Source organism: Punica granatum, chromosome 1 (genome assembly GCF_007655135.1).
Source record: "Punica granatum isolate Tunisia-2019 chromosome 1, ASM765513v2, whole genome shotgun sequence".
Classification (NCBI taxonomy): Eukaryota; Viridiplantae; Streptophyta; class Magnoliopsida; order Myrtales; family Lythraceae; genus Punica; species Punica granatum.
Genome location: NC_045127.1, coordinates 49987179 through 50011903, shown reverse-complemented (window position 1 = coordinate 50011903; position 24725 = coordinate 49987179). Strand labels below are relative to the sequence as shown.

Genomic DNA, 24725 nt, shown 5'->3' with positions numbered 1-24725 from the left:
CCGACTCGGGTTGTACGGACACTATACGGACAAAACATAGAGCAACAATCGCAGCCCTCTGCACAGACAGCTGCAGCCCTTCTTCTTTGTAACAACAGCTTCTCGAACCATAAAAATGACATCTTCATGTTTTTTCCTTGATCTTTACTCGTTCCAATTAGTCTAAGTGACTTCGAAATGTCCACAAAACATTGAAAAATGTGAGACATATTTCAACAATCTCCAACTTGGCTCGTATTTTTCATAACTACTTAAACAATATGCTCATTATGCACTTATTTGCCAAAGGCCCCTCCAAGCTTAGCTCGATCTATGCAGGATACCGACCAAGCCCAAGCAATATTCGAACTTGGCGATGGGAAAACACTTGGTCATCATATCAGATGGATTATCATTTATGCTAATCTTTTGAATTAGAACATCCCCTTGAGCCACCACGTCTCGAACGAAGTGATACCTGACATCAATATGCTTCGTGCTCTCGTGATGCATTCGATCCTTGGTGAGATGAACAACACTTTGATTACTGCAATACATGACAGTTGCTTCTTCTTCTATAACTAGAGTCCCGAATAAACCTCTCAACCAAATGGCTTCATTCACAGCCTCTGTGACCGCCATATACACTGCTTTTGTAGTCGATAACGCTATTGTAGCTTGTAGTGTGGCTTCCAGCTAATAGCACAATCGCCGAAGGCAAACATATAACCTTTAAGAGATTTTCTTCGGTCTAAATATCCTGCATAATTAGAGTCTACGTAGTTAACTAAACCCTTCAAGCTTCTCCCAAAACTCCAAACAAATATCAGAAGTGCCTCGCAAATACCTCAAATTCCACTTAACTACCTGCCAATGTAACTTCCCAAGCCTATTGATGTATCTACTCACTGCACTAAAACATGTGAAATATCGGGGAGCATGCAGACCATCACATATATCAAACTACCAATTGCATTGGAGTAAAGAACCTTAGACATGTGCCTTTCTTCCTCCTTTGTCTTTGATGACACTAAAGCCGAAAGCTTAAATGTGGAGTTAGGGAGTTGCAACTGGCTTCAAATTATGTATCGCAAAACGCTTCCCTTCTCGATATATCTCTCCTGCGATAGAAATAGCTTTCCTGAGCGCCTATCTCTTGAAATCTCCATTTCCAAAATCTTCTTGATTGCACTAAGATCCTTCATCTCGAGCTTAGAGTTAAGCATGGCCTTCAACCGGTCAATCTCAGACGAGTCCTTAGTAGCAATTAACATATCATCCACGTAAAGCAACAAATACGTGAAAGACCTATAATCTAGGCTATGCAAATAAACGCAGCTATCATATTTATTTTTACCAAAGCCTAATAAAAGGAAATTCCATATATTTGTTAGTTATGATGGCCAAGACTAATAAAAGAAAAGCTGAGCTGAGCTGGCGATATTGTGATCTCTGATTGGCTATCAGGCTCAGCCCCACCGACCTCTGATTGGATTTAAGATCTGCAAAACTTCTCTCCCGTCCCCTACCATCTCCGTGACTCCCCTCAAATTCTACCGCATCGGTTTTCTGCAACACCGCCGTCGAAATCCTAATTCTGCTGTTTCGCCTGATTTGGAATTGGATCTTCCCAGAACCGTCTTCCCGCTCGTCTTCTGCTCTGCTGTCTGTCCTCTTCGATTCTGCAATCGGTTAGTTTTCTCTGCTTAAGCTTCGCTTCCTGCGGAAGGATGCATACGCTACTCCGTTTTCGTTTTTTCTGGGACAAGTCGGTCCTCTGTTTTCCAGTTTTTGGAAGACCGGGTGTGTATGCAGATTCGGCATATAATTATCTGTATTTATGTGTATGTGTGGCTCTGCTTGCCGAAACGAGTTGGTGGATTGTTTGCCTATGCGTTCTCGAATTTGAACTTAATTCATGGTTGAAGCTTTAATCAATTCGTGAATCGTGTGATTTTGCGACCTAAATTGTCATGTCTGGTTGCTTTTGCAAGATTTTTGCAGTAGTTTGATGAATGATAGCAATTGGCTAGTTGAGATTTGAGTAACTATTAGGTCGAGGTGGTGCTCAGCTTATCACTTTACGGTGGGATTTTGGGGAAATTTTGGGTATCGCTGGTCTTTTACAATGCCAAATCGCATGAATATTGGTGAAGTATGTGCTGATGAAAGCTGTGGAGGCCTACAGATTTGCTTCTTACTTTTTAGAATGTTATTACATGCTCTGCTTGCTACATGGGTTTCTCATCTTTATGCTTTTGTTTCCGCTAACAAGCTTTTTCTGATTATAAAATCCGATGACCATATTGTGGATGCTTTTGCTCCGTATCTTTGTTAGACCATATTGTGGAATATTTTCTTATTAGCATTATCAGCTTTCGTATTTCTGACTTCAAATACTCCACTTCCTTTTAGAGATGGCCACTCAACCAATGACGAGTGAGGCAATCGCTCTAACTCAGAAGAAAATGGATATGGCGCTAGGTTTGTGTTTCTCCACTCCACTTCTGTTCCATACCCTTGTTCTTTGGAGGTATCAACTTTCTCATTCTTATATTGACCGTCTCATATTCCAGATGACATCATTAAAATGTCCAAGAGAGCAGCTACCAAGGCCAAAAAATCAAGAGCTCCTGTAAGGAACTTCAGCCTTAACCTCAACGTGTTCTTTTCATCTTTTTGCCTGTCACCGTGTTTCATTTGTTTGATAATTTTTTTCATCTGGATTTGCTTGACAGAATAAAAATCCTAGAGCTTTCAATGATGCGGCTAAAGCAAAATCCTCAAAGTTGCGGGATTTTATGGATTCAAGAGCCTCCCTCAGACAGGTTAGCACAATGCTGAAATTAAAGTTTGTGTAATTTAACTTTCTTTTTTTTGTGTATTTAGTCATGAAGTAAACCAACTGATGTCATGAATCTGTATGCAGGGAGCTCTTGCTCGTAAAAGATCAAAATTCCTGGGGAATCATTTTCAGTTGGCAACTGAGGCTGCAAGAAAGGTTGCAGCTGCTCCCTTCCGTGGAAAAGCTTTTAATCGTCCTAGAGGATCTAACTTGAATAGATCAAGGTAGGTACTCCAATCTGAATGATTGTTTAATGCTGAATTATCTGTGAAGTTGGTGGTTGTATTTGTTGAAGATTGTGTTCTATCCATTCTAGTGATAACCATTCGCATGGAATTTCTGCAGGTAAACTATGGTCCCTCTGTTTGAAAAGATCAACTCTGCCATCCGCTCCTGTGAACACATATTTACTCATAAGGGGATTTACTCCCACAATTGATTGGGTTTGTGGGAGAGTGGCCAGTGGGATACTGTGGCTTCAGTTGTTTTTATCAGTGCTAGATGGTGCAGTGCCTGCAGTATCTGTGCTTCTCGGCTGTGGTTATGGTGTGCTAAATCGTTCAACTTTATTGATTGGTGGGATTCATATGGCATTTTTTATTGTTAGATTCATGCGATGTGTCACTGAAGCTGTCCCTAAGTTAGGAGCATATGCCTTCCACTTGTGGTGTAGTTGAAATAATTTTGGGTGCATGTTGGTGCTCATGCCTTTGAGTCCATACATGCTTTTTAAGGGGCTTGGTGTTAGGCTAAGTAATTATCTTTTGCAGTGGACGACAGGGTTCTACTCATCTACATTCGATCAATGTTGCTGTCTTCTGGGCTGTTCAAACAAGTTTTGGTATTTGTGAAGCCTCTGTTTGAAAGATGAGGAAAATCTATTCTTTGCATTAGCTTCCAAGCTGGATTAAAGCATATTTGCTTTCTCCATTTTCAATGTCCATGCTGGATTTCTCATACAGTGCATGAGATAATGCAGTGACATCTGATGTTGGGGGTGAGTTGAGTTTTGGGGCTTTGGAGATTTTTGCACAATTCAAGAGCTTCCATCCAAAGTAACTATAAGCCAATAAGATGACTTCTCAAGTACTTTGATGAGAGAGAGTATGTGGACATGTGTGTGGCGTTCTCCAATTCTCCAATTTGTTGACGCTGTCTGCAATCTCCATGACCCTCTAGTTTAAGCATATGTAGAGCATGCTGGAGTTCAAAATTTCCTGGAAGGCTTATAAGTTATATGAGCTTTTTCGGTTGAGAGATGATTTTTGAGGCTCTACATTTAGGACAGGCACTTGCATTATATTGTCAGAACTAAACTGCTCGCAATTCAATTGAAGCGGAGTTAGAATACATGGGTTCCCGAATATACTGTTTTGAGGTTTCCTCTTCTGTCTCAAGATGCCAAAATGATGCCTACACTACACATTCAGCACTGGTCTGGTCTTTCTCCTGTCAGATGCTGTAAAAAACTATATAAAAGAGGGGGAGATATTACCTGGAGGTTATACTCGCTCTTATTCGATGCAATGTCCCAGGCTGGTTTGTTCTGTAGTTCCACTGTCAGCTTTGGCATGAAGAAAATTGCTAAGATTGTTGGCTTGTCAAACAACGGGCGTTGGCTATTTCTGGGGACAAAATTGGATTGGCGCTTGCTCCTGCGATTCGTGGTCCTCTCCCTGAAAGTGAAAGGTGAAAGTAGATTAGTGATTGAATTCTTGACTCATGTTTGTCTCCTCTTTTTGTGTGCAGATCAGGGACTCAGGCTGGTCAACGCGCTGCAAATGGAGGTGTCACTGCTAAGGTATTGATTGTTATTACTCTATAAGAAGAGAAGATGAGAAATATTTTTATCTGATCACTGAACTTCTTTTCCATCTAAATACAACCAAATCTTTTGCTTCAAAAGATCATTGGATTGCTTACAATTGGGACATTCTCTCTCCTTGAAAGAGGATAAATGGGGAAATGATTGACTAAATTGCACATTAGAAAAATGCTTTGCGTCCACCAGAAATATTAACCCAACAGAATATCATCTTATGTTTCTTTGTATTTGGAGGTATGCTTGTCAGTCTGCCTCTTGATGTTACACTTGGTATCACAGTGGAAAAAGGTTTTTTATGAGTAAGTGAATCCAAGTTAGAGCTGTTGACTATTATTTAGGGAGAAATGTCGTTTGATGGTTTTGATAGCTGGGTTAAGCATGCAAAAAGTTCGACTCTGTTTTATATTTTGCAGCTGCAGACACAACTGATGGGAGAAAATGCGGTCCCAGGCCAGAGGCCAAAAACATTGGACTCACTGTTTGCTAACCTGAGGGAGCAGAGGGTAAAGGTCTTTTCTCGACAGAACAGTAATTCAGTTCACCGTAACACGAAGGTTGTTGCTAGGAGAATGCCACCTTGGTGCCGCGCTCAGTTTAGCCACTAATTCGTGGCCACATGGATATAACAAGTTGAAGCAGTACGGTTTTCGGGGAAAATGGAAGGTTCTGAGGCCATAGCATGCCATCTCGCTCGTGACTTCCCAGTCTGCCTGCCATTTCTGCTGTGCAACTGCTTAAGACACGGAATTTGATGTCTACTTTTGCTTCATTTGTGCTCGCATTCAGTGTCTAGATGTCAAACTTCACCTTTCTCGTCGGTGCGATCTATCTGAATTTGTAAATTCTTATTTCAGTGGAATGACGAGCTAAAGCAGGTTTACGAGATTCCAGCAGATTCATGGGATCAAATGATATGGTTTAGCAATGGCACTGCTTTTCCTCTTTTCCTGTCATGTTTTAACACAAGCGCGAATATTTCTACTTGATTTTGCTTGCCGTTCTTGCAGAGAGATTGAGTATGCAACAGCTGCAATGAGTCATTGATTCAGTAATCCTGACGCAGCTTCAGCAGTGAAGGTTCGGTAGTGACTAAACTTGCCATAATGATGAAAATTAAGCTAACTTTTACCTTGATGAGAAACCCGAAACTCGAAGCGCATAGGGTCATGCGAATGAGCCATGACGGACGCTTTTCATTACACCATGAGCAGAGGCAACAAGCCTTGAGCTATTGCTCCGGGCAGACCTATTTTTTCTTAGAAAGCATGAATCAGTAACATCAGTCTTGCCTTCTTTTGATCGTCGTAAACATTAGTCGAAACAAAGAGACGTTAATTGGACGACGAGAGCGTTTACTTGCCAAAGTTCCTTGTTAGTTGTTGCGCACGCGATTCTTGGTCTTGCTCGAACCTTTAGGAAAAGATCTGTTGATAACTAAATTGTTATTAACAATTAAAAGCACGGGGGTGTAGCTCATATGGTAGAGCGCTCGCTTCGCATGCGAGAGGCACAGGGTTCGATTCCCCGCACCTCCATCAGCCTTTTCCTTTTTCTTTTCTTTTTCCACGTCAGCACATCTCTGCCAGCAATTGCCCAATGGGAGCCTCTCGTTCTTTCCTTCTTTATCTTATCGGCAACACAAGCTGGGGAGGAGACCGCCACCTCACTCCCCCTCTTCCATCCCGCCATCGCCAACCGCCGGACGTCATGACACTGAACCTCGGCTCCCCTTGCCTCTCCCACTTCTCCCAGTCGCACTCCCCGTCTCTCCACCTCCCCAGGCTTCTCGACGCCGTCCTCACCTCCCACTCCCCCTCTTCTTCCCTCTCTCTCAGAAGCTACCTTGCCCTCTCCGCCGCCTCGAGCTCATTTCCCCACCGCGCCTCCCTCAGCGAGAGCAAGAACGGCGTCGCTGACGACCCCGCTCCCACCCCTGGGCCTGGGGTGCTCACCGATAAGTTGCTGAGCGAAGTGGCGGGCGCTAAGGACTCCGACGAGGTGCTCAGGATCATCGAGGAGCAGTCAGGGAGGAGCAGCGGGGTCGTCAGCGTTCCCGACTGCTGTTCTATCATAGCCGCCTCTCTTGATCGTAACAATGCGGAGTTGGCCCTGTCTGTCTTCTATGCTATGCGTGCTAGTTTCGTTCAAGGTATTCGGGCTAATATGTGCCATTGGTTAAAAGCTTTTCGCCATCGAAACTCTGCTCCTAATTATCTTTATTAATCTTTTCTGAATGATCTGTGTATAATAGAAGTTGGATGCGGTACGACTATTACCATTTGACTGCTACAAAACTCCGTCGATTTTATCGAAAATGTCTCGATGCTACTGGTTCTTGAGTGGTCCGTCATAATTCGAGTACTTGAAACTCTGTTTTTTTTTTAAAAAAAAAAACCAGTGTGACTGCTTTTAGTTTTCAAAATTGTTAGCTTCAACGAAATTAGTTTACTAAATTCAACACACTTTAATGTGACCTGTGACTGCTAGCTTGGTAATGACCAGGTGTAGGTGAAGATGGTCCCTTTGTCGAGAGGTGGAGATGGCCTAGACCCGATGTGCAGGTCTACACACTGTTGATTCATGGCCTCGCAGCCTCATTGCGGGTTTCGGATGCTCTCAGGATAATTGATGGTATATGCAAAGTGGGAGTATCTCCTGGCGAGGAGGTATCATGCTGTCTTCTAATCACTAATGCCTTGAGCTATCCCTACCTGACCAATATTGCAAATTATCGTTGATCTCCAAAACGGATATGGTTCTTTGAGAATGTATCAATTTGGAAAGAGAAGCAGCTGCAGTGAAATGCTGCCTCTACTACTCCAGCAAAGAGTCTTGAAGAGCTATTTGCCTACTGTACTGAGATGCGTAGTAACTCCTTGGAAATTCGAAATGGGGTAATTGTTTGAATATTGGCAGGTTCCTTTTGGGAAGGTTGTCAGGTGTCCAGCTTGTATGATAGCTGTTGCTGTTGCACAACCTCAAGATGGTGTTCAAGTATGAAAATGAGACTCGAATGTTAATTTTTTGCGCTCACATATAGTTGCTTTGATTTTCGAGGTTGTAACCTCTTCAAACGTTTCTTTAGATCAGCAAACATTGGTTGAATTTTATGAAAGAATTACACTAAGTTCAGGGTTAATTGACTTTCATGGATCCGGTCATTCTGAGCACTTCTGTTTGTTGTATGGTAACAATCTTTTGATAATTCATTTACATCATTGCAGATTGCTTCCTGCGCCAAGTGCCGTTATAAATATGAGCTTGTTTCTGGTGACATTACCAATATCGAGTCAGAAGAAGTCAGGTTGTTGATTTGATCTTTCTTTTTCTTTTTTTTTTCACTATGCAATCTGCTAATGGATAATCCTGCATCTAGATATTTTCTTGATCTCTTACCATCAGTTTGTTCTCTTATCCTGGCTTCCCACATGTAGGGAAAGGACTTTTGGAGCATTGTCCCTGATTTTTCTTTAAATTTATCAAAAGTTATATTTGTGTATGGTGTTGATCCTTGGACATTCACTTTTTCTAAGGATCTCCTCCTGCCCGAACGCAGCATGGATGTCCCAGCATGGAAAAGAGGGTTGAGATTTCTTGGATTAGCAAAGCAAAGCATACCTGCTGCTGTTCACTCCATAGTGGTATGGTTTCTTAGTTGTACCACAAGTCTATTTGGTCCTAGAAAAACTAATCCCATTTCTAAAATGTTTTCCATTATCCTCTTTTTTTATAGTATGAATAAAAGGAAATAGTGCCAGAATGCACATTGAAACATATTATGACCTGAAACGTCTAACTAAGTTCTAACTTTTTCTGCTTTTGATTTCGACATTCTTTTAGAAAAGATGAATATAAACAGTTTTTCAAAACCAAGCCTGGCCTAGCTTGAGGACTGTATTTTATTGCAGATAGCCACATCCATTCTCTGAATCATGGTGCTTTTGATGCCATAGAAGACACTTCTTCTTTATGAGTTAGGAAGCAAGTTAGTGCTTTCATATCAAGCTTAATATTGAATTTCTCTCTCTCTCTTATATTCACGTGCAGGTCCAGATGCCTTCTGGTGTGGCACGGACCCATAGGTTCGCAACTGAAACAGTCGACCTCCCTGCCCAAGCTGGGGAGAGGGTCACAATTGCTTCAGCAGCTCCTTCAAACGTTTATCGTGAGGTGGGACCCTTAAAGTTCAGGCCAAAGGCCCCCAATTTCTATCCTGGAGAGCCCATGTGCCTCACGAATCACAAGGACGGTCGTGAATCGCTGCTATTAAGAGCTCCTCCAAAAGATGGAACTTCATCCTTCCTCAGTCCCTCTGTTGTATTTCCACTCCTTGCTGTACTTGCTACTGGAGATGCTGCAACTGGAGCAATTGATCCAAGCTTGCCCCAGCTCCTCTCAGCTGGTGTAGTTGCTTCTCTTGCTGCTGGGGCTACTTTAAATGCTTTGGTTCTTCCTGAGTTGAACAAAGTAAGTAACTTTCTCATCTTTTTGGAGCTAATATGAGGCTAATATGCATGATGCATGTGGATATATATAACCTTTACCGGGGGGAGCATAATGTCCCTACATTCAATTATTTAAACCTGAACACACAAGAACCTCTATTAGATGGAATTCATTCCTATATTCTTGGAAGAGTTTCTAGGAGATGAGAGAGGTGGTAGCACCTACAAAAAGTTATGAAGATCTGTCAGATGTATGTAAGTCAGTTACAAATGAAGATGGTGAAATGATCTACACCAGCAACTAAAGGCAAAATTTAAATGACGACGTGCAACTTTTTCAGAGAGACGCTTTAAAGGGGTGACCATGTTTATTTATCTAGCATATATATTTACCTTCATTTGAATCTTTTGAGCATTATCTTGAAATTTAAGATTCTTTTTGTGGCCCGAGCTTCCTTGGTCCACAAATTAACTCCGACTTGTTTCATTCTATCATCCCATTGGTTAGATATCACAAGACTACCTTAGTTGTGGTAAAAGATATATTGCAGCAAAAAATTTTGTATACTCGTTTAGATTTTTGCAGCTTTTTGGAAGTAAAGAGAGAAATCTATCCTGATGGGGATTAGAAAGTGACCTAGAAGTTGTACTCGGTATAATTAGACAGTGCAACATGTAAATGCTTTGTTTTCTACAATGTTTGTCCAAATTTTTCAAAATAAATCAATCTGATTGTTCATTAATGTCAGATTCCGCAAAGGTCAGTGGATGCAATTGCCATCAAGCAGCAGCTTTTATCACAATATTCTCTGCTTCAATCTCGCATCAAGGACCTGAGAGAAGCCGCTGAAAAAGAGGTAATTCAATGAACGTCCCTCTGACCAAACTATTATATCTAGTGTTTTCCTGTAATCGTGTCCAGCTTCCTATTGTTTGTGAACCATATATACCAGATCGGTTGATGCTTCTGCAACATAAAGATATAATTTGCATGTCAGCAGGTTTGGATGTTAGCTCGTATGTGCCAGTTGGAGAACAAGATTTATGCCGTAGGAGAACCATCTTATCGGTAAAATAATCCTTGATTGTTTAATGTCACATTATTCTTTATGTTGATTAACATTTGGGAGGGATCAAAATGACTCTTCATGGGCTTATCCTTGTTATTCAGTGCTAGGAAAAGTAGAGTCAAACGGGTTCGAGAAGGCCTGGAAAACTCACTTAGAGGACGTATTGAACTGATTGACAGCTACGCCAGAGTATGTTAAAATAAATGCATTTAAAACTTGTATAATGAAATGAAACATGTGAGTTCATATTAATAATGTTATTTCCTTTTGTGATTATTTGGTCAGATATCTTCCATGATAGAAATCGAAGTGGAAATGGACTCGGATGTTTTGGCAGCCGAAGCAGCTAGCAATGTGGTTCGTAATACTTGTCTTTGTAACGTTTCTGCGCATTTCACATAAGATGGCTTGATAGATGAAGCTGAATTACCCGTGTTTGCAGGAAAGGGCCGCTGAACAAATCCAACAGATCATGGAGATTGAAAACCTTGAAGAGGTAAGTCTCATTTGTTCGAAAGCATATTCATTTTGTCCCCTGAATGAAATGATGATTGAGATTGCTTAAACAAACATGGAGTAAGTAACACCGAAATAATGAACACTGGTGTGTATTCTCAGAGATGGAGACTGCAAGTGGAAGCCAACGATGAGGCAGAGAGACTCTTGTCCGAAGAACAGGATTAGCCAAGCAGACAGTACATTTGTTTTTCGAGGGGACCATTCAATTAACAGCTCCAATCAATCCTGCACGGGTTTGCATAATCACAAGAAGGTATCGATTGGAAAAGAGCATGTCAGAGTCGGTCGGCATCTATGGGGTCATCTCGCATCAAGGGTGTGTTATTGCTGTACAGATCAGCCAAAGGGGAAAGGATTCCTGCGGAAACTGACTCGATCTCTCATCTGTAAGTTGTAACTTGTGGCGAAAAGGTAATAGCAATGCATTTGAAAGTTCCACCTGCATATATCTTCCCTATAAGGTAGAAGTTGCTTGTTGCTCAAGTAACGGCACCTCAGCTGATCATTATCCATTGAGATAAATTCGTTCGAGATGATCTCAGCCTTTCCCGGAGACGGTCTCTCACACGACATTTATTACCTCTAGTAAAGAAAGATGATGACTATTGAACAACTGATGAAATATTAAATATCAAAATTTTCATTCTTAATCATGTGATGCGATCTGAATCACTGAATTACTGGAATTAATTATCCATCTAGATCTTGGACGTGAAAAAAAGAATAATCATTTCCAAAAAAAAAAAAATTTAGGGGGGTGAAAATGGAAAAAACATCGGACCCGGACGAACTGCTCCCACAACGCGACAAATCCCACGTCACGTGCAAGAACCACTTTCCATGTCATCAACGCCCAATAGAAAAACAAAACAAATCAATCAATTAATTTTATTTAATGATTTAAAAAAGAAAACATGGCATTTTTCCGCCATTCCCTTCACTCTCAAACTTCACACCCACTCACCAATGTCTGGTGGCCTAATGATTAGGTTTCAGTTAGCTGCCTAATGTCTTTGGTTCGAGTTGCTCATCGTGCAACCGACAGTTCCTTACGACGCGAGTCGGTGCTCGACTTGAGAAAGCTCATGTAAGGACATTCTATTGACCACTAACGATTCCGAGATGCGTCATTTTTGTAAAGGTAGTTAAGTCGATTAAAAGTTGCCCAGTCCTTTAAGCTACGTTTGGTTCGCAGGATTAGAATAAACATGGAATAAAATAGATAGGGAATAAAATAGGTAGAGCGGTCCGTGAGCTTCCGTCTCTTCTCCGACTTTCCTACCGGCAGTGGAGTGGCGGAGATCAACACCACAACCATTTTCCTCTACGAGACGAACGAATCGACAGCAAAACGCGAGGAATCGATGAGAATTTGCTTGGCTTGGCGCTCTGCTAGGGTTTCGAATGTTCTTCCGAAAGGGAAATGTCGACCTCTGAAGCATTTTTATGGGATGGAATGCGATTGTAATTAGTGAAAGAAAACGAGGGTATTTTTGTTCTTTCGTGTCTATTTCTGGATTCGAAAATCCTAATTCGGACCGTGCTGGGGGCATCCCTAATCCGCATATAAACCGGATAAGTCAGCCCGGTTGAAATACTTATTCCGCAATCCGGTGAACCAAACGCCAGATAACCTATTACGTACGGAATAGCTAATCCCTTCCTTACCTAGTCCTGCGAACCAAACTTGCCCTTAGGGCTATGAAACACCACTTACTCCCTCCAAAAAAAAAATAATAAAACACAATTCAATATTAAAAAATTTACGCATGGAGAATTTTACCCATTAATTAAATTTTTGGATGCCACGATGTACACTAAATAAAACACTTCAAAACTTGCAATTAAATTATACTTTTCTTTCTTATTCCAATCAAAACATTATTTTTTCGGTTTGATCATGAAAAGTTCTCAATTTATTGATCCGTACTAATACCATAGTAATTTTTATAATTATCTTAAATTATTTATCCAGTAATAATTTATTTTTCTAAATTAAGTTAATGACTTGTTGTCTTGTTGAGCCTGCCAAAATTCCTTTCCAATATTCCCAGTATATAACTACACGCCCGCTTCCCACGTTTTGCTTCACGCTGTCCGGTCGAAAGTCCGAACCTTTTCGACTGACAAAAGCCACCTTTTCCTTCTCCACCGACGAGACCCCCGAGACATGGCCGGCACCATCCTCGTCACTGGCGGCTCCGGCTACATCGGGAGCCACACCGTGCTCCAGCTCCTCCTCGGCGGTTACAAGACCGTCGTCGTCGATAACCTCGACAACTCCTCGGACGTCGCCCTGGAGAGAGTCAAGGAGCTCGCCGGCGAGCACGGCGCCAACCTCTCCTTCCACAAGGTGAGCAGCTCTTCGAGGTTCCGAAATGCCATTTCTTTTCTTTTAACGTAAAGTGGCGGACCTGTTAGGAGTTGATTATTGTGTCTGTTCAGTTTTTCATTTGGTTTGGTGGAGTTGGGTGCTCTCTGTCGATCTTACTGTCTGTCTGTTGGTCGTGCTGGGGGTTCATTGTGTCGTCAAAGGCTAAATCTTTTTCCTAGAGGAAGGTTTAGTAATTGCATTTTGATTCCAAAACCGAGGATTTAACCGATGATCAAGAGATGCCGAGAAGGTCGTGGCCTGATGTTGATGTACGATGTTGGTCATCTGCATGAAACTTGGGCTGACCTTTGGTTTCGTGTTCTAGTTTGACTGGAAGGTCGCAGATTCCTCCTGGACATCAGATCTTTCTCTAGCTCTCTCTTTTTCTTTTTCTTTTTCTTTTTTCGGCTTCTTGGTTCTTTCTAGGTCGAATGTAAATCCTCGTATGGCAACACTCAGTGATGTCGTGGATGGAATTGAAATCTTGCGTATGATCTGTACGCTAAAATGCTAGACTTACAATGGTTGAATCATAACTCATGGCAACATTACTTTCCATCTGTTTCAGGATAAAGTGTAAACAATCAGGATCCCAGTAGGCAAGATTTTATACTTTTGGTGAAGCATTAGTTTGTCTAGCTTGCCAATATCCCAAATTTTGGTTCTTTCCTGCCTTTCGAACCTTATGTATATACGAGCAGAGTTAAGTGAACTATTGCCTTCATATCTTGGTTCCTGATCTTTACCTGCAGGTGGATCTACGAGACAGACCTGCTCTTGAGAAGGTGTTTGCATCAACGAGGTATGCCTGCAGACTTTTCTCTATATTTCGGTCTAACTCATGATTTTCCGTCCCATATATCTTTCTTGATAGATCATGTATCTTTGTTCTCCACAATATGGTTTGGTGCATTTAAGTGAACGATCCCTCTACATTTTGCATCGGCAATGAGGAGCTACCAGATCTCTCCTCTACTTGGCATTTTCAATACTAGTAAATTCAAAGATCCTAGACCACTGACAAACATAAGTTTCTGTTATGATCAAAACTATATTCAGATCGAAAAATCTGTAGTGTGGCTTATTTCTTCTATTACTTCTTTCCTAATATTACTGCAGAACTGTCTTACCTTTCTTTTTCCTGTTTTGGAGGTTCGATGCTGTTATACACTTTGCTGGACTCAAGGCAGTGGGTGAAAGTGTTCAGAAGCCATTGCTTTATTATAACAATAACCTCATTGGCACTATTACCTTGCTGGAAGTCATGGCTGCTCACGGATGCAAGAAGGTATTACTTGTCTGCGATGTTTATTCGAACTGTCTCGAGTGCCCGTTGACAGATATTACTCCAGTCCTTCTTCTTCTTCTTCTTCTTCTTCTTCTTTTTTGCATTAACAGTTTTGCAACTTGACAAACTATTCAGCTCGTCTTTTCATCATCTGCCACTGTTTATGGTTGGCCCAAAGAGGTCCCCTGCACAGAGGAGTTCCCAATTTGCGCAACGAACCCATATGGAAGGACAAAGGTAATGTTAATACTTTATATAGAATGATTTAAAGGCAAACAATGCCATGCTTTCATCATATATTTTTACTGATCAATTGTTCTTGATCCTTTAGCTTTTCATAGAAGAAATTTGTCGCGATTTATACAAATCGGACACGGAGTGGAAAGTCATACTTCTGCGATACTTCAACCCAGTCGGGGCACATCCCAGTGGCTATATTGGCGAGGATCCTCGGGGCATTCCAAACAATCTCATGCCATTCGTGCAGCAAGTTGCAGTTGGTAGGCGTCCCGCACTCACAGTTTTTGGAACCGACTATTCAACTGTAGATGGGACAGGGGTATGCTCTCCAGATCTTGCTACTACAGTTTCTGAGTAGTTTTTGCTAATGTTCTTGACGGGGTTGTAAGAGGCTCAGTTGAAATTGATCTACATTGAACCATCTAGTTCAAAAATAATTTGAATTCAAATTGCTGACATGAAACCTGATTAAAAAAAAAATTGTTGACTTGAAACATTATAAATGCAGGACTAAAGAAAATGGAACTCCTCTCTTTCATTTTTCGGATGGTGCAAGATTTAAATGCCACATGCAATTTCCAAATTTGATTTGTCTTGTGAAGATGACATGATTTATGTATTTCATCTGTTATTGTTTACATTTTCTTTTTAAAAAAATTCTAAAGGTAGCCAATTTGGGAGAACCAGCTGAACCTTCCGTTTCTGATGGTTCTAGCACTTCATTCTGGTTTTTCTCCTATTCCAGATTTATAGGGCTTCCTGCTTTCCTACTTCCAACTGATTGAACAGCCAGCCTGCTCATGTTCTGCCAATAGTCATCTGCATTTTTATGCTGCGCCTAAGTAAATTTCTAGGTTTATGATCCCATTTTGTATAGCTGGTCCTTCTCTCTCATATGATGATTGATCTCGGTGTTCATTTATCATTCACTATCATGAAGTCTTAAAGCCATTTCCCCTCCAATTCCAGGTGCGTGATTATATCCACGTTGTAGATTTAGCAGATGGACATATAGCTGCATTGCGGAAGCTAGACGAATCCGGTGTTGGTCTGTTCTCTTACTTTAGTTTTTCTCATTTTCATCTCTAATTGAGTAATATTTGTAGGCTATGGCACAAAATTAATCTGTTGTAGCAAAGAAAATGCTGATGGAATGTTTTGGATGGTTGATGCCTGCAGGTTGTGAGGTGTATAACTTGGGAACTGGCAAAGGGACATCGGTTTTGGAGATGGTTGCTGCATTTGAAAGAGCATCGGGAAAGGTGCTTCTATCTTCTTGAATCTATTTCATTCTATGCAAAATCAATAACCAGCTCACGGCTTCCTTCAGCTGATATTTAGTTGGATCTTTTCAGAAAATCCCGCTTGTGATGGCTGGGAGGCGGCCTGGGGATGCTGAAATCGTCTATGCCTCAACAGAAAAGGCCGAACACGAGTTAAATTGGACGTAAGTACCATTATCCATCCATAAATTCCCCAGCGTTAGGATTGCTATGTTTTTTCTCAGATCCCATACTGGAACCTATTTTAAACTTAACTAACATAATGCAGGGCAAAGTACGGTATAGAGGAGATGTGTCGAGACCAATGGAACTGGGCCAGCAAGAACCCATATGGCTATGAATCTCCTGAAGCTACAGCCTAACTCAGAGATCAGATGCTTAAGGGCCATGCTGAGGTCTTGATCACCCATGTCTGCCTGCCACTTCCATCTGCATTGTTGCAAACTCTTATTTGTTTTTGAAATTAAGTGCAATCACCGTCATTCGGCTGTTTTGACCAAATGAACTTTCTTCAATAATGGAGCAAACTCGCACTTTGAGAATCACGTCTTCAAAAATATTGAGAAGTTACTGCCATTCTTATGTAAGAATTTCTATAAGATATGCGAACTCCGTGTCATTGATCTGAATGGCAAGTGTGCTTGCAAGTTGTTCAGTTTGAGCATTTAGACGAATTAAATCAAGGCAAGCCAAATCTAATAGAGAACTGGAAGCGAAAAAGAGACAACATATGACACAGAATGATTACAGCCTCTGAGGAAAAAACTATGTTATGATCATCATATCTTTTATTATTCTATACATTCTGCCCGCACAGTTTGATAAGGATCTAAAAGCAAAATAACAACCATATTATTGATAGCCTCAAGCCTCTGTTCCAACATCACCACATACATTGCACAGGTAACAGAAGCGAAGCCCGAACAAACAAGAAGGGTTTCCGGCAATCCCCACGAACAAACAAAGAATTATGAGAAAGCATCCACCCTTCTGGCATAACATAACTTGCCCTCCATCTCAAGATGAAATGACAGCGCTGACCGAATCTCAACTTGTTAGATACTGTTTATATACCTATGGTAGCTGAGAACAGAGTATGCCACGTACATTAATTCACAAGCTCGTCAAGACGAGAATCCATGATTGCGGAGACAGCTTCAAGAAACACTTCTTCACTTGCTCCAGGGAGCAGAGATTCCTTGGCTTCCTTAATGATCCCCTCGATCACCGATTCCTTGTGTATGGTCTCCCGGCACATGATACTCCCAATCACGAATGGGGTAAGGCCTCTCTCAACCCCTTTCTTGAGAAGCATAGTGGAGATTCGGAGAGTTCGGGCACACTCGATGGGGACATCCCACCCATAGAAGTTCAGCATTGCAATGTCCTGCTTGGCATCAAGGGATCTTATGTAGTCCACAGTGTCAGGAGAGAAAGGCTGACGGGCTTGCGGCCAATAGAGCCAATCAAACGTGCAATCTTCAAACTGCAAGACGAAAACGAAAACGAGATATTTCGAGTTAGGCCCAGAAATGGGAAAACCAGTTACAAGTCTTCCAGTAAGAGAGAAATGACAGATTAGCTGGAAGATACTCACATTCTCAGGAAGGCAGTAGCCGTGATCGATAGGCACAAGCTGAATTTGACCCTGTTCTTCCCCCTTGTTAATGAGGATATTTCCCGAGTGCCTATCAGCATTGGCCATTCTGATATCGAACACGCTGATCTTATGGACCTCCTCCACAGGGAACGCTTGCGGACCCATGTCCTCGCAGCTCCCAAAGTTCTTCATGAACATCTGCAATGATCCAACCTTAACATTCTTAAATGTTCCCTCAAACCCGTTGGGATGATTAAACCCCTTATGCAGGCACTGGACCATGACAGTTGGAGGCACGCCGGCAAAGCCCATAACTTCACCAGACATATGCCGGGGCCCAGTCCTTGGGTGATCCAGTAGATAAGCCGCGACTTCTCTCAGAGCTCCTTCTCCGATCCTTGTTCCTCTCTTCAGACCCTCGCCATCCAATGAAACAGGAAGTCCCTGTGGATTGTTGACGGCATTGGGCTCCTCATCGATGGGCTTGAAGACAGAGATGTACTTCTGGCCGGATGCGTCCTGCATGAAGTAGGCCCCTCCAGTCCCCTCAGTGGACCTGATCGGCGAGTTTCCTGTCTCCAAACCCTGGATGCTCGAGTTGATCATATCCCAAACTGCTGAAGGGAATCTGACCCCCGGGTTCACGATTATAGGCTCAAGCAGAACATCTCTGTGGAGGGCGTCCCTTGCAACAACTTGAAGCTCCTTGGCTGGTTTATTCCCAACATTTCCAATGGCACCATCATCTGACTCTGCCGCCTCGACTGAGAGTTCAAAGTTCTTCTCAATGGGCTTAGCCCTGACTTTGGCCGACTTCTGGACCAGCAAATGGATCACGGCATCCTCATTCTTGCAGATGTCATGGATAACCCTCTGATCCTCGAGCTTCTCTCCATTACAGAAGAGCTCTTGGCTCTCCAGATCAACAAAGCCCTTCCCCTTTCTTGCGATCCGTTGCTTGAGATAAGCCACATTGCGATGACGGTCCACATGAAACTCGAATTCCTTGCCACCAACGGTCTTAACAACAATGATTAAAAGATCTGACAGCTTGAGAACCAAATGGAGGACGTTCCCACCGGTCACACCATAGTCCTTAACGAGCGAGTCTTGTCGGGCTAATTCCCTGCCTGCAAAAACAAGCTTCTGCTTCTTCACCACGAACCCTTTGCATGTCTGGATCCGAAGCTTGACAGAAGCTATGGAGTCGGACTCCAAGACCCGCATCGGGATCACAGAGCCCGCAACAGTCAGGTATATCAGAATCGACTCGCCGGGGCTACAGCAATGACCAGGGAAATGTATCGAATCATCAAGGGCAGGACCGAGCGCAACACCAGCAAGAGCCATCTCCGAGATCCTCTTTCCCAGGTCGAAGAAGAGCCCAGGGTACTCTCGCGGTTGCAATATCGAAATTTACAAGCCTAATTGTACATTGGTTTTTATTAATTCAATCACAGACAGGTGCCATTTTCTTCACCTCTGAGTCGTCGGCCCTTTAATCAATGGCGATTGATTAAAAGACCCGACTTTCTAATGCAAAACAAATAAAGAAGAAGAAGAAAAGGGGCTACAGACACTGTACAAGGAAAATGGAAAGAGAAGGAAGAGGAACAGGGACGAACCCTAAATCCCCAAATCCTCCAAATCCCTAGGCAATCACAACGGAATTCAAGGGCAGGCCGCTAAATCCCCAAATTCCCAAATCTCCAAAATGTGAGGGAAATCCCAAAGAAACTCCGACGCGGGCTCCCCCAGGCAAGCTTGTTTCCCAAACCCTAAACCGTCCGACAATCACCGAGGAATGTTCGAAGGAGGAGACATTGAAGAGCTGCGGAGGGAGTGGATTCTCACCCAGAGGAAAGAATCGAAGAAGAAAGGAGCAGAAGGGGAGAGCTTAAATCGATCGGAGGGGATCAGATCAGAGTTTGGCGATAAGCTGAGGCGGAATCATGCAGTTTTTCCGAGATTGGACACATCCACTCTAACGGCTCGATCATTCCGCCGATCTTTTCTCTTCCGATAACTCTGCCGCCGATGAGAGAGAAAACGAAGAAGAAGAAGAAGAAGAAGAGGAAAATGATGGAGGAGGCCCCCATTTAAACTTAGCCGTTATATTTTTTTTTTTTTTTTTTTTTGGGGCACCGTTTGATTCAACCCAACGACCCGCAACGGATTGTCTCAGGAGACGGACGAGGCTGTCCCCTCGTAACTGCCGTTAGTCGGGGGATGGATCAGTTTGTGAGGGGGGGGGAATTACCGGAATATCCTCATGGTTTCCGTTAGAGACACTAAAATTAATTGCTTGTTGCTAATTTATTTTTGTTACAAAACTTACAAAAAAAAAAAAAGAAGAAGAAAAACTAAATTATAACAGAAAAAGGCCAGAAAAAAGAAAAACTTGGCCGGAAAATAAAAAAGATATACTCGTGTTACCAACAACTCTCGTCGGTGTCGTCCACATTCATAAAGCACTTATGCAAATCTTGAAGCCAGAGAAAGCCAATAAAAGGAAGGGGTTAACAATCACATTCACTTTGTATTATTAGGACATCAGAGTTGTGAAAGTATTGATTGTTATTGCATGACTCAGGCAGAATAATTCAGTTCGTACTGATTAGGACATTCGTTTCCAAATAGATGAAAACGGATTGTATTAGTTATCTTTATACTTCATCGAGATTCAACTTTTATATATAGGAAATAAATACAGAGCAATATTCAAAGAATTTTTACGGTTTGGTATTTATTTTCAAACTCGTGTCGGTGAAGGTGCACCCAAGAAATATTTTTACTCGGTCAGTCTCAGTCCGAATAAAATTCAAATATCATGGAATTAATTCTGTAATGTGTTAACCTGCAATTTGTCCGTATAAATTAATATTGGAAGAAAACCTTGTCTATGCATATATATTTGCCACGATTACCTTTTTAAAATTATAATTAATTATAAGTTAATTAATATATAAAATTTTGGGGTGCGAGTGACATGCCGTGGCTAATGAGAGGGGTCTCAGAATCTCATTACAAATCTTCAAAAGCAGACTCCACTATTGCCGTTGCCGCCTCAGTGTTTTGTATTCTTCTCGTCTTGTCCCCTCCAACACCTTGATGTATAATAATATTGCCCCGTTTGATAAATTATTCGAGTACAATACAATTAATTGGAGATCAATAATATATAATAATCTAACTTCATATTGAAAAAAAAATAATCTAACTTCATATTGAAAAAAAAAACGTGTTGAGGATATTAATCTCGCATTAAAAAAGATTAATCAATATCTATTAGTTTATATGAGACTTTGGTATGAATACTTTCAATGGATACTGATTCATTTTTTTCATGTGCGACCAATATTCTCAATAGTGCGTATGTATTTGTTCTTGATGTATTATGAAAGAAGGCATCCATAAATTTCCTATTGGACAGAGCTTGACAGGCAACATTAGTACATCATTTGTAATATATGTCATTCTTAATTGACAGTCTGTCCTTGTTAATAAAGGTTAATTGTCATTCTTAATTGACAGTCTGTCCTTCTCAATTGTTTCGTATCATGATCATACTACGTGTAATGGAGAATGATTATCATTTTATTTGATTTCACGAAATAAAGACAAAAATAATGAGAAAATTTATTATTAAATTAAAGAATAAGATAAAAAATAATGATTATATTGTTAAATTGGGGAAAAGTAATAAATAGTTAGGAGAATTTAGTATTAAAAAATTAATTATAATAATAGATAATAAAAAGTATATGAGATAATTTATTATTAAATTGAAGAAAAAGATTAAAAAAAGTAATGATTATGTTATTGAATTGAGGAAAAAGTAAAATGAAGTTAGGTTAAATTTAATTTCGTTTTCAAATAGAGCAAAGTCATGACCGTCGACTATATCTATGAACTTGTTTACAATTGTCCTCGGAGATGACAAATATAACGAAGTAAAGGGGCCTGAGTGAATTTTTATATGTAAGGGTGGTCATATATATTTACACTCCACTATGAAAGTAGTCTAGCTTAGCAAGCTTCGTAGGAAGGTTCATCAAAGCAAAAGTATTATTAATCGATTGCAATTTCAGTCATTGAATGTGGGTTTTGCATTTCAAAGTAAAGTGATAATGATTCAAAAAAGTAGGAAGAAACCCAAAAAAAAGAAAAAAAAAAGTTGGGTTTGCATGTACGAAACATAGAAAACTAGTGGAAACAATGCATATGCATTGTGATTCATCGTACCAAAAGCAGAGCCTCATGATTGCGTGCCTCGATGGTTTCTTTCCGTGCCATTATTTTGGGGAAAGATATAATTGTAATAATGTTCCCTAAGCTTGAAACGGTTTTAGTAAATAAGAAAAGAGGGATTGGTGAAATAACATCATCCTTAATTTAAAATTAATAAGTTGTAGTTTTTATTTTTTTACTCAGTAGTAGAACTCCTCTTATTCCTTTAATCTGTAGCATTCTTTGTAATAGAAAAGAAAAAAAATATTCAAATTGTACTTATAGAAAAAAAAAAAAAAAGAGTGTGGAACTTTAAGCCGTGGATGATTCCTTCTGCTGCTACCTGCTAGCATAAGATTATGTTGATATAGATCAAACATAATAGAGCGCTTGATTCTTTATTTGCAGCTTAAAAAGCGAAGGACATCGAGTAATTTATAGATCCTCTTAGTAGAATCCCCTAGCTAGCTTTGGCGAAACTTCGTGCTATCTATGCCTTGAATTAGACATTTTGCTTTCCTAATTGGAGAAAATAATATATATCAAAAAATGACCCCTTGACAAAGTAAAGATAATGGCAGTAAATATTATGTACGTTATTGTCGGACCACATCACCGTAATCATGGAAATTTATTCCGTCCCGAAACGAAACCAGTCCAGTTAAACATAGTCGATAATGTAACATAATCGACTGGAAATATAACATAGTCAACTGCACTTTACTTCAGTCGACTATATTCATTTTGTAGTCGATTATGTTCAACTGGACCGATTAAGCTCCCCCATAATTATACGTGTTGTTCCCTTGTCCAGTTTCCTTTTGCTTATCGAACACTCCCATGTGGAGCTATAAGCAAAGTGAAGCTTAACAAGGCATTTGATAACAAAATTAAATTTGATTTAGTTTGATTAGATGATATGAAAACAAAAGTAATTAAAGAAAGTATACCAGAGAATTTGAATAAGAATTTTTTTTTTAAAAAAACTCTTACTTGGATAATATATAATACAATATATATATCTAACGTATTTTATGCATCCGCATGACTAAAATAATGTTTGTACTCAAGCCTCGTAAATATACGAGGCTTATTCGAAAATTTTCATACCTCGATAAATTCAATAAACTTAAAACTTATTCGAGCTTGGACTTCTCAATAATAGTTTATATAAAAATAAAATAAAAAAACGCTTCATTGTTAATTCTATTGAGTAAATTGATAAATTGGTCATTGAAAGATGCATATTACATCAAATCTGACTTCAATTTTTTTTTACATCAAATTGAACATCGAGAGATTAAGTGTACATCAAATCCGACCTCATCAAATCCGACCTCATCAAATTGAACCTTAAGAGATTAAGTGTACATAAAATTGAACATCGAGAGATAAAGTGTACATCAAATTAGACCTCAAAATTTTTTTTACATCAAATTGAACTTTGAGATATTAAGTGTACATCAAATCCGACCTTCGATAAGAATGTTATCCAAAAATGAATGGAAAATTCTGATATTGTATTCAACAGTTGATGTGGCATTGTTTGATTGTTTTCTTCCATTTTTTTTTATTATTCTCCATTTATGTCTGGTTTTAAAAAGTATTTCATACAGTTCCCTCACTTTTCAGTCGGAGGCGGGAAAAACTTCCTCCTCCCGGCACGTCCTCCTCAATCGCCGGTGCTCTCGGGGTAGAGAGCTAGAGGCAAGGAGAGAGAGGGTGATAGAGAGATTACGGCGATAGCGATTGGCGAGTATATGCCGAGAGCACCAACGAGGAGGACGCTCGCGGGAGGAGCAAGTTTTTCCCGCCTCCGACTTAAAACGTAAGGGAACTGTAAGAAATACTTTTTTAAAGTCAAACATAAATGGGGAATAATAAAAAAATTACAGAAAACAATCAAATAATGCAACATCAGCTGTTGAATGTCAAATCAGATTTTTCTATCCATTTTTTGACGGTATTCTGACGGAAGGTCGAATTTTATGTATACTTAATCTCTCAATGTTCAATTTGATGTAAAAAATTTCTTAAGGTTGAATTTGATGTACACTTAATCTCTCAAGGTTCAATTTGATGTATACTTAATTTCTCAATGTTCAATTTGATGTAAAAAATTTCTTGAGGTCGGATTTGATGAACATTTAATCTCTCAAGGTTTAATTTGATGTAAAAAAATTTTGAGATCAAATTTAATGTAACATGCATTTCAAATCAATTTGTCAGTTTACTCTAATTCTATTTGGTGCGACGATGGAAACAAAGTCACTGATTTACTCTGGTTACTAGTTAAGGTTAAATTATATCTATATATATAGTGTTGTATTAATAGTTAAAAATTATAAAAATCACCGCCATCTAGTGATAATTGGTAAATAAATAAATTTGAGTGTGGGACCCCTCGTAGACTTTAGGTGGGGTCAGAAAGTATGACATCCCACTTTCGGCTACAGTGCACACGTGGCAGATGTTCCCAATGCCTGATGACGCTCCTCTAGCCGTTGCGAATATCTCCGTTTGAAACAGTTGTCAGTGCAGACGTGGCCTCTCCTGATTGGCTAATAGGCAGAAAATTCATCGTTTAGGTTGCATATTAGTACCTGACACCGTGGTCAGGACCGTTCACCGCGCATGGATCTCGAGGATGGATGGTCTATGTATTAACTGACATGTGATCATATTAAAATTTCCCTAATTACTGATACTAGAAGAGATTAATAAGGTACAATTTTTTCAATTACAATCAAAGCAAAAGGATTGAAAAAGATTATTTTTTTCGGTTACAGAAGATATGTGGGAGTTTTAAAAAAAGAAAAATATAGGAATATAGGAAATTTCGGTCATGAGTATTAAGGTATATTAATAAGTAGGAACTAATTAAAATTTGAATTGTAAGTTTCCTCATCGAGATGTTATTCAAGAGTCAAGACTAGTGGGTGAGCAATATTGGTCAATATTTTTCACCATTATTGAGACCCCAAGACAGAGAGGGGATACGAGCTTCGATTGCGGTAGCCACTGCCC

The 24725-nt window shown here is 40.3% G+C and overlaps 4 protein-coding genes and 1 non-coding gene across 6 annotated transcripts; 4 read left to right on the top strand and 1 right to left on the bottom strand.

Moving 5' to 3' along the window:
- Positions 1-1487: 1487 nt before the first annotated feature.
- On the top strand, positions 1488-5602 carry LOC116187441. Of its 2 annotated transcripts, none has more exons than XM_031516150.1 (7): positions 1488-1670; positions 2395-2463; positions 2556-2614; positions 2718-2807; positions 2909-3048; positions 4574-4625; positions 4884-5056. In XM_031516150.1, the coding sequence occupies exons 2-7, from the start codon at positions 2397-2399 to the stop codon at positions 4950-4952; spliced, it is 477 nt and encodes a 158-aa protein (XP_031372010.1). In that variant the 5' UTR covers positions 1488-1670; positions 2395-2396; the 3' UTR covers positions 4953-5056. The 2 variants fall into 2 exon arrangements, with proteins under 2 accessions (XP_031372010.1, XP_031372002.1); XM_031516142.1 differs by lacking the exon at positions 4884-5056 and adding an exon at positions 5063-5602 and having other exon boundaries at positions 1494-1670.
- A 509-nt stretch (positions 5603-6111) lies between these two features.
- TRNAA-CGC lies at positions 6112-6184 on the top strand. The gene has a single exon. It is a non-coding gene; the product is annotated as a tRNA-Ala (tRNA).
- A 95-nt stretch (positions 6185-6279) lies between these two features.
- Positions 6280-11296, top strand: LOC116192955. Its single transcript, XM_031521668.1, has 12 exons — positions 6280-6798; positions 7152-7315; positions 7566-7643; positions 7874-7953; positions 8206-8290; positions 8697-9116; positions 9844-9951; positions 10096-10163; positions 10266-10353; positions 10450-10521; positions 10607-10660; positions 10783-11296. The coding sequence occupies exons 1-12, from the start codon at positions 6357-6359 to the stop codon at positions 10846-10848; spliced, it is 1725 nt and encodes a 574-aa protein (XP_031377528.1). The 5' UTR covers positions 6280-6356; the 3' UTR covers positions 10849-11296.
- A 1455-nt stretch (positions 11297-12751) lies between these two features.
- LOC116200481 (UDP-glucose 4-epimerase GEPI48-like) lies at positions 12752-16455 on the top strand. The gene is made up of 9 exons (XM_031531332.1): positions 12752-13036; positions 13810-13859; positions 14210-14345; positions 14481-14582; positions 14677-14904; positions 15555-15633; positions 15765-15847; positions 15941-16032; positions 16137-16455. Exons 1-9 carry the CDS (start codon positions 12854-12856, stop codon positions 16228-16230), a joined length of 1047 nt encoding a protein of 348 aa, XP_031387192.1. The 5' UTR covers positions 12752-12853; the 3' UTR covers positions 16231-16455.
- A 243-nt stretch (positions 16456-16698) lies between these two features.
- Positions 16699-19542, bottom strand: LOC116200476 (phosphatidylinositol 4-kinase gamma 4). The gene is made up of 2 exons (XM_031531326.1): positions 17466-19542; positions 16699-17354 (listed from the first exon to the last, which is right to left on the bottom strand). The coding sequence occupies exons 1-2, from the start codon at positions 18816-18818 to the stop codon at positions 16977-16979; spliced, it is 1731 nt and encodes a 576-aa protein (XP_031387186.1). The 5' UTR covers positions 18819-19542; the 3' UTR covers positions 16699-16976.
- Between the last annotated feature and the right edge of the window lie 5183 nt (positions 19543-24725).

Excerpts from the sequence above, each read along its gene's own strand:
- LOC116200481 (XM_031531332.1), top strand. The coding sequence starts at position 12,854 with ATGGCCGGCACCATCCTCGTCACTGGCGGCTCCGGCTACATCGGGAGC. Across the intron at positions 13,860-14,209 it reads AAGGTGTTTGCATCAACGAG|GTTCGATGCTGTTATACACT; the intron begins GTATGCCTGCAG and ends CCTGTTTTGGAG. Across the intron at positions 15,848-15,940 it reads TTGAAAGAGCATCGGGAAAG|AAAATCCCGCTTGTGATGGC; the intron begins GTGCTTCTATCT and ends GGATCTTTTCAG.
- LOC116187441 (XM_031516142.1), top strand. The coding sequence starts at position 2,397 with ATGGCCACTCAACCAATGACGAGTGAGGCAATCGCTCTAACTCAGAAG. Across the intron at positions 2,808-2,908 it reads CAAGAGCCTCCCTCAGACAG|GGAGCTCTTGCTCGTAAAAG; the intron begins GTTAGCACAATG and ends ATCTGTATGCAG. Across the intron at positions 3,049-4,573 it reads TCTAACTTGAATAGATCAAG|ATCAGGGACTCAGGCTGGTC; the intron begins GTAGGTACTCCA and ends TTTTGTGTGCAG.
- LOC116200476 (XM_031531326.1), bottom strand. The coding sequence starts at position 18,818 with ATGGCTCTTGCTGGTGTTGCGCTCGGTCCTGCCCTTGATGATTCGATA. Across the intron at positions 17,355-17,465 it reads GCTACTGCCTTCCTGAGAAT|TTTGAAGATTGCACGTTTGA; the intron begins GTGAGTATCTTC and ends TTCGTCTTGCAG.
- LOC116192955 (XM_031521668.1), top strand. The coding sequence starts at position 6,357 with ATGACACTGAACCTCGGCTCCCCTTGCCTCTCCCACTTCTCCCAGTCG. Across the intron at positions 7,316-7,565 it reads GAGTATCTCCTGGCGAGGAG|GTTCCTTTTGGGAAGGTTGT; the intron begins GTATCATGCTGT and ends GAATATTGGCAG. Across the intron at positions 10,661-10,782 it reads AGATTGAAAACCTTGAAGAG|AGATGGAGACTGCAAGTGGA; the intron begins GTAAGTCTCATT and ends GTGTATTCTCAG.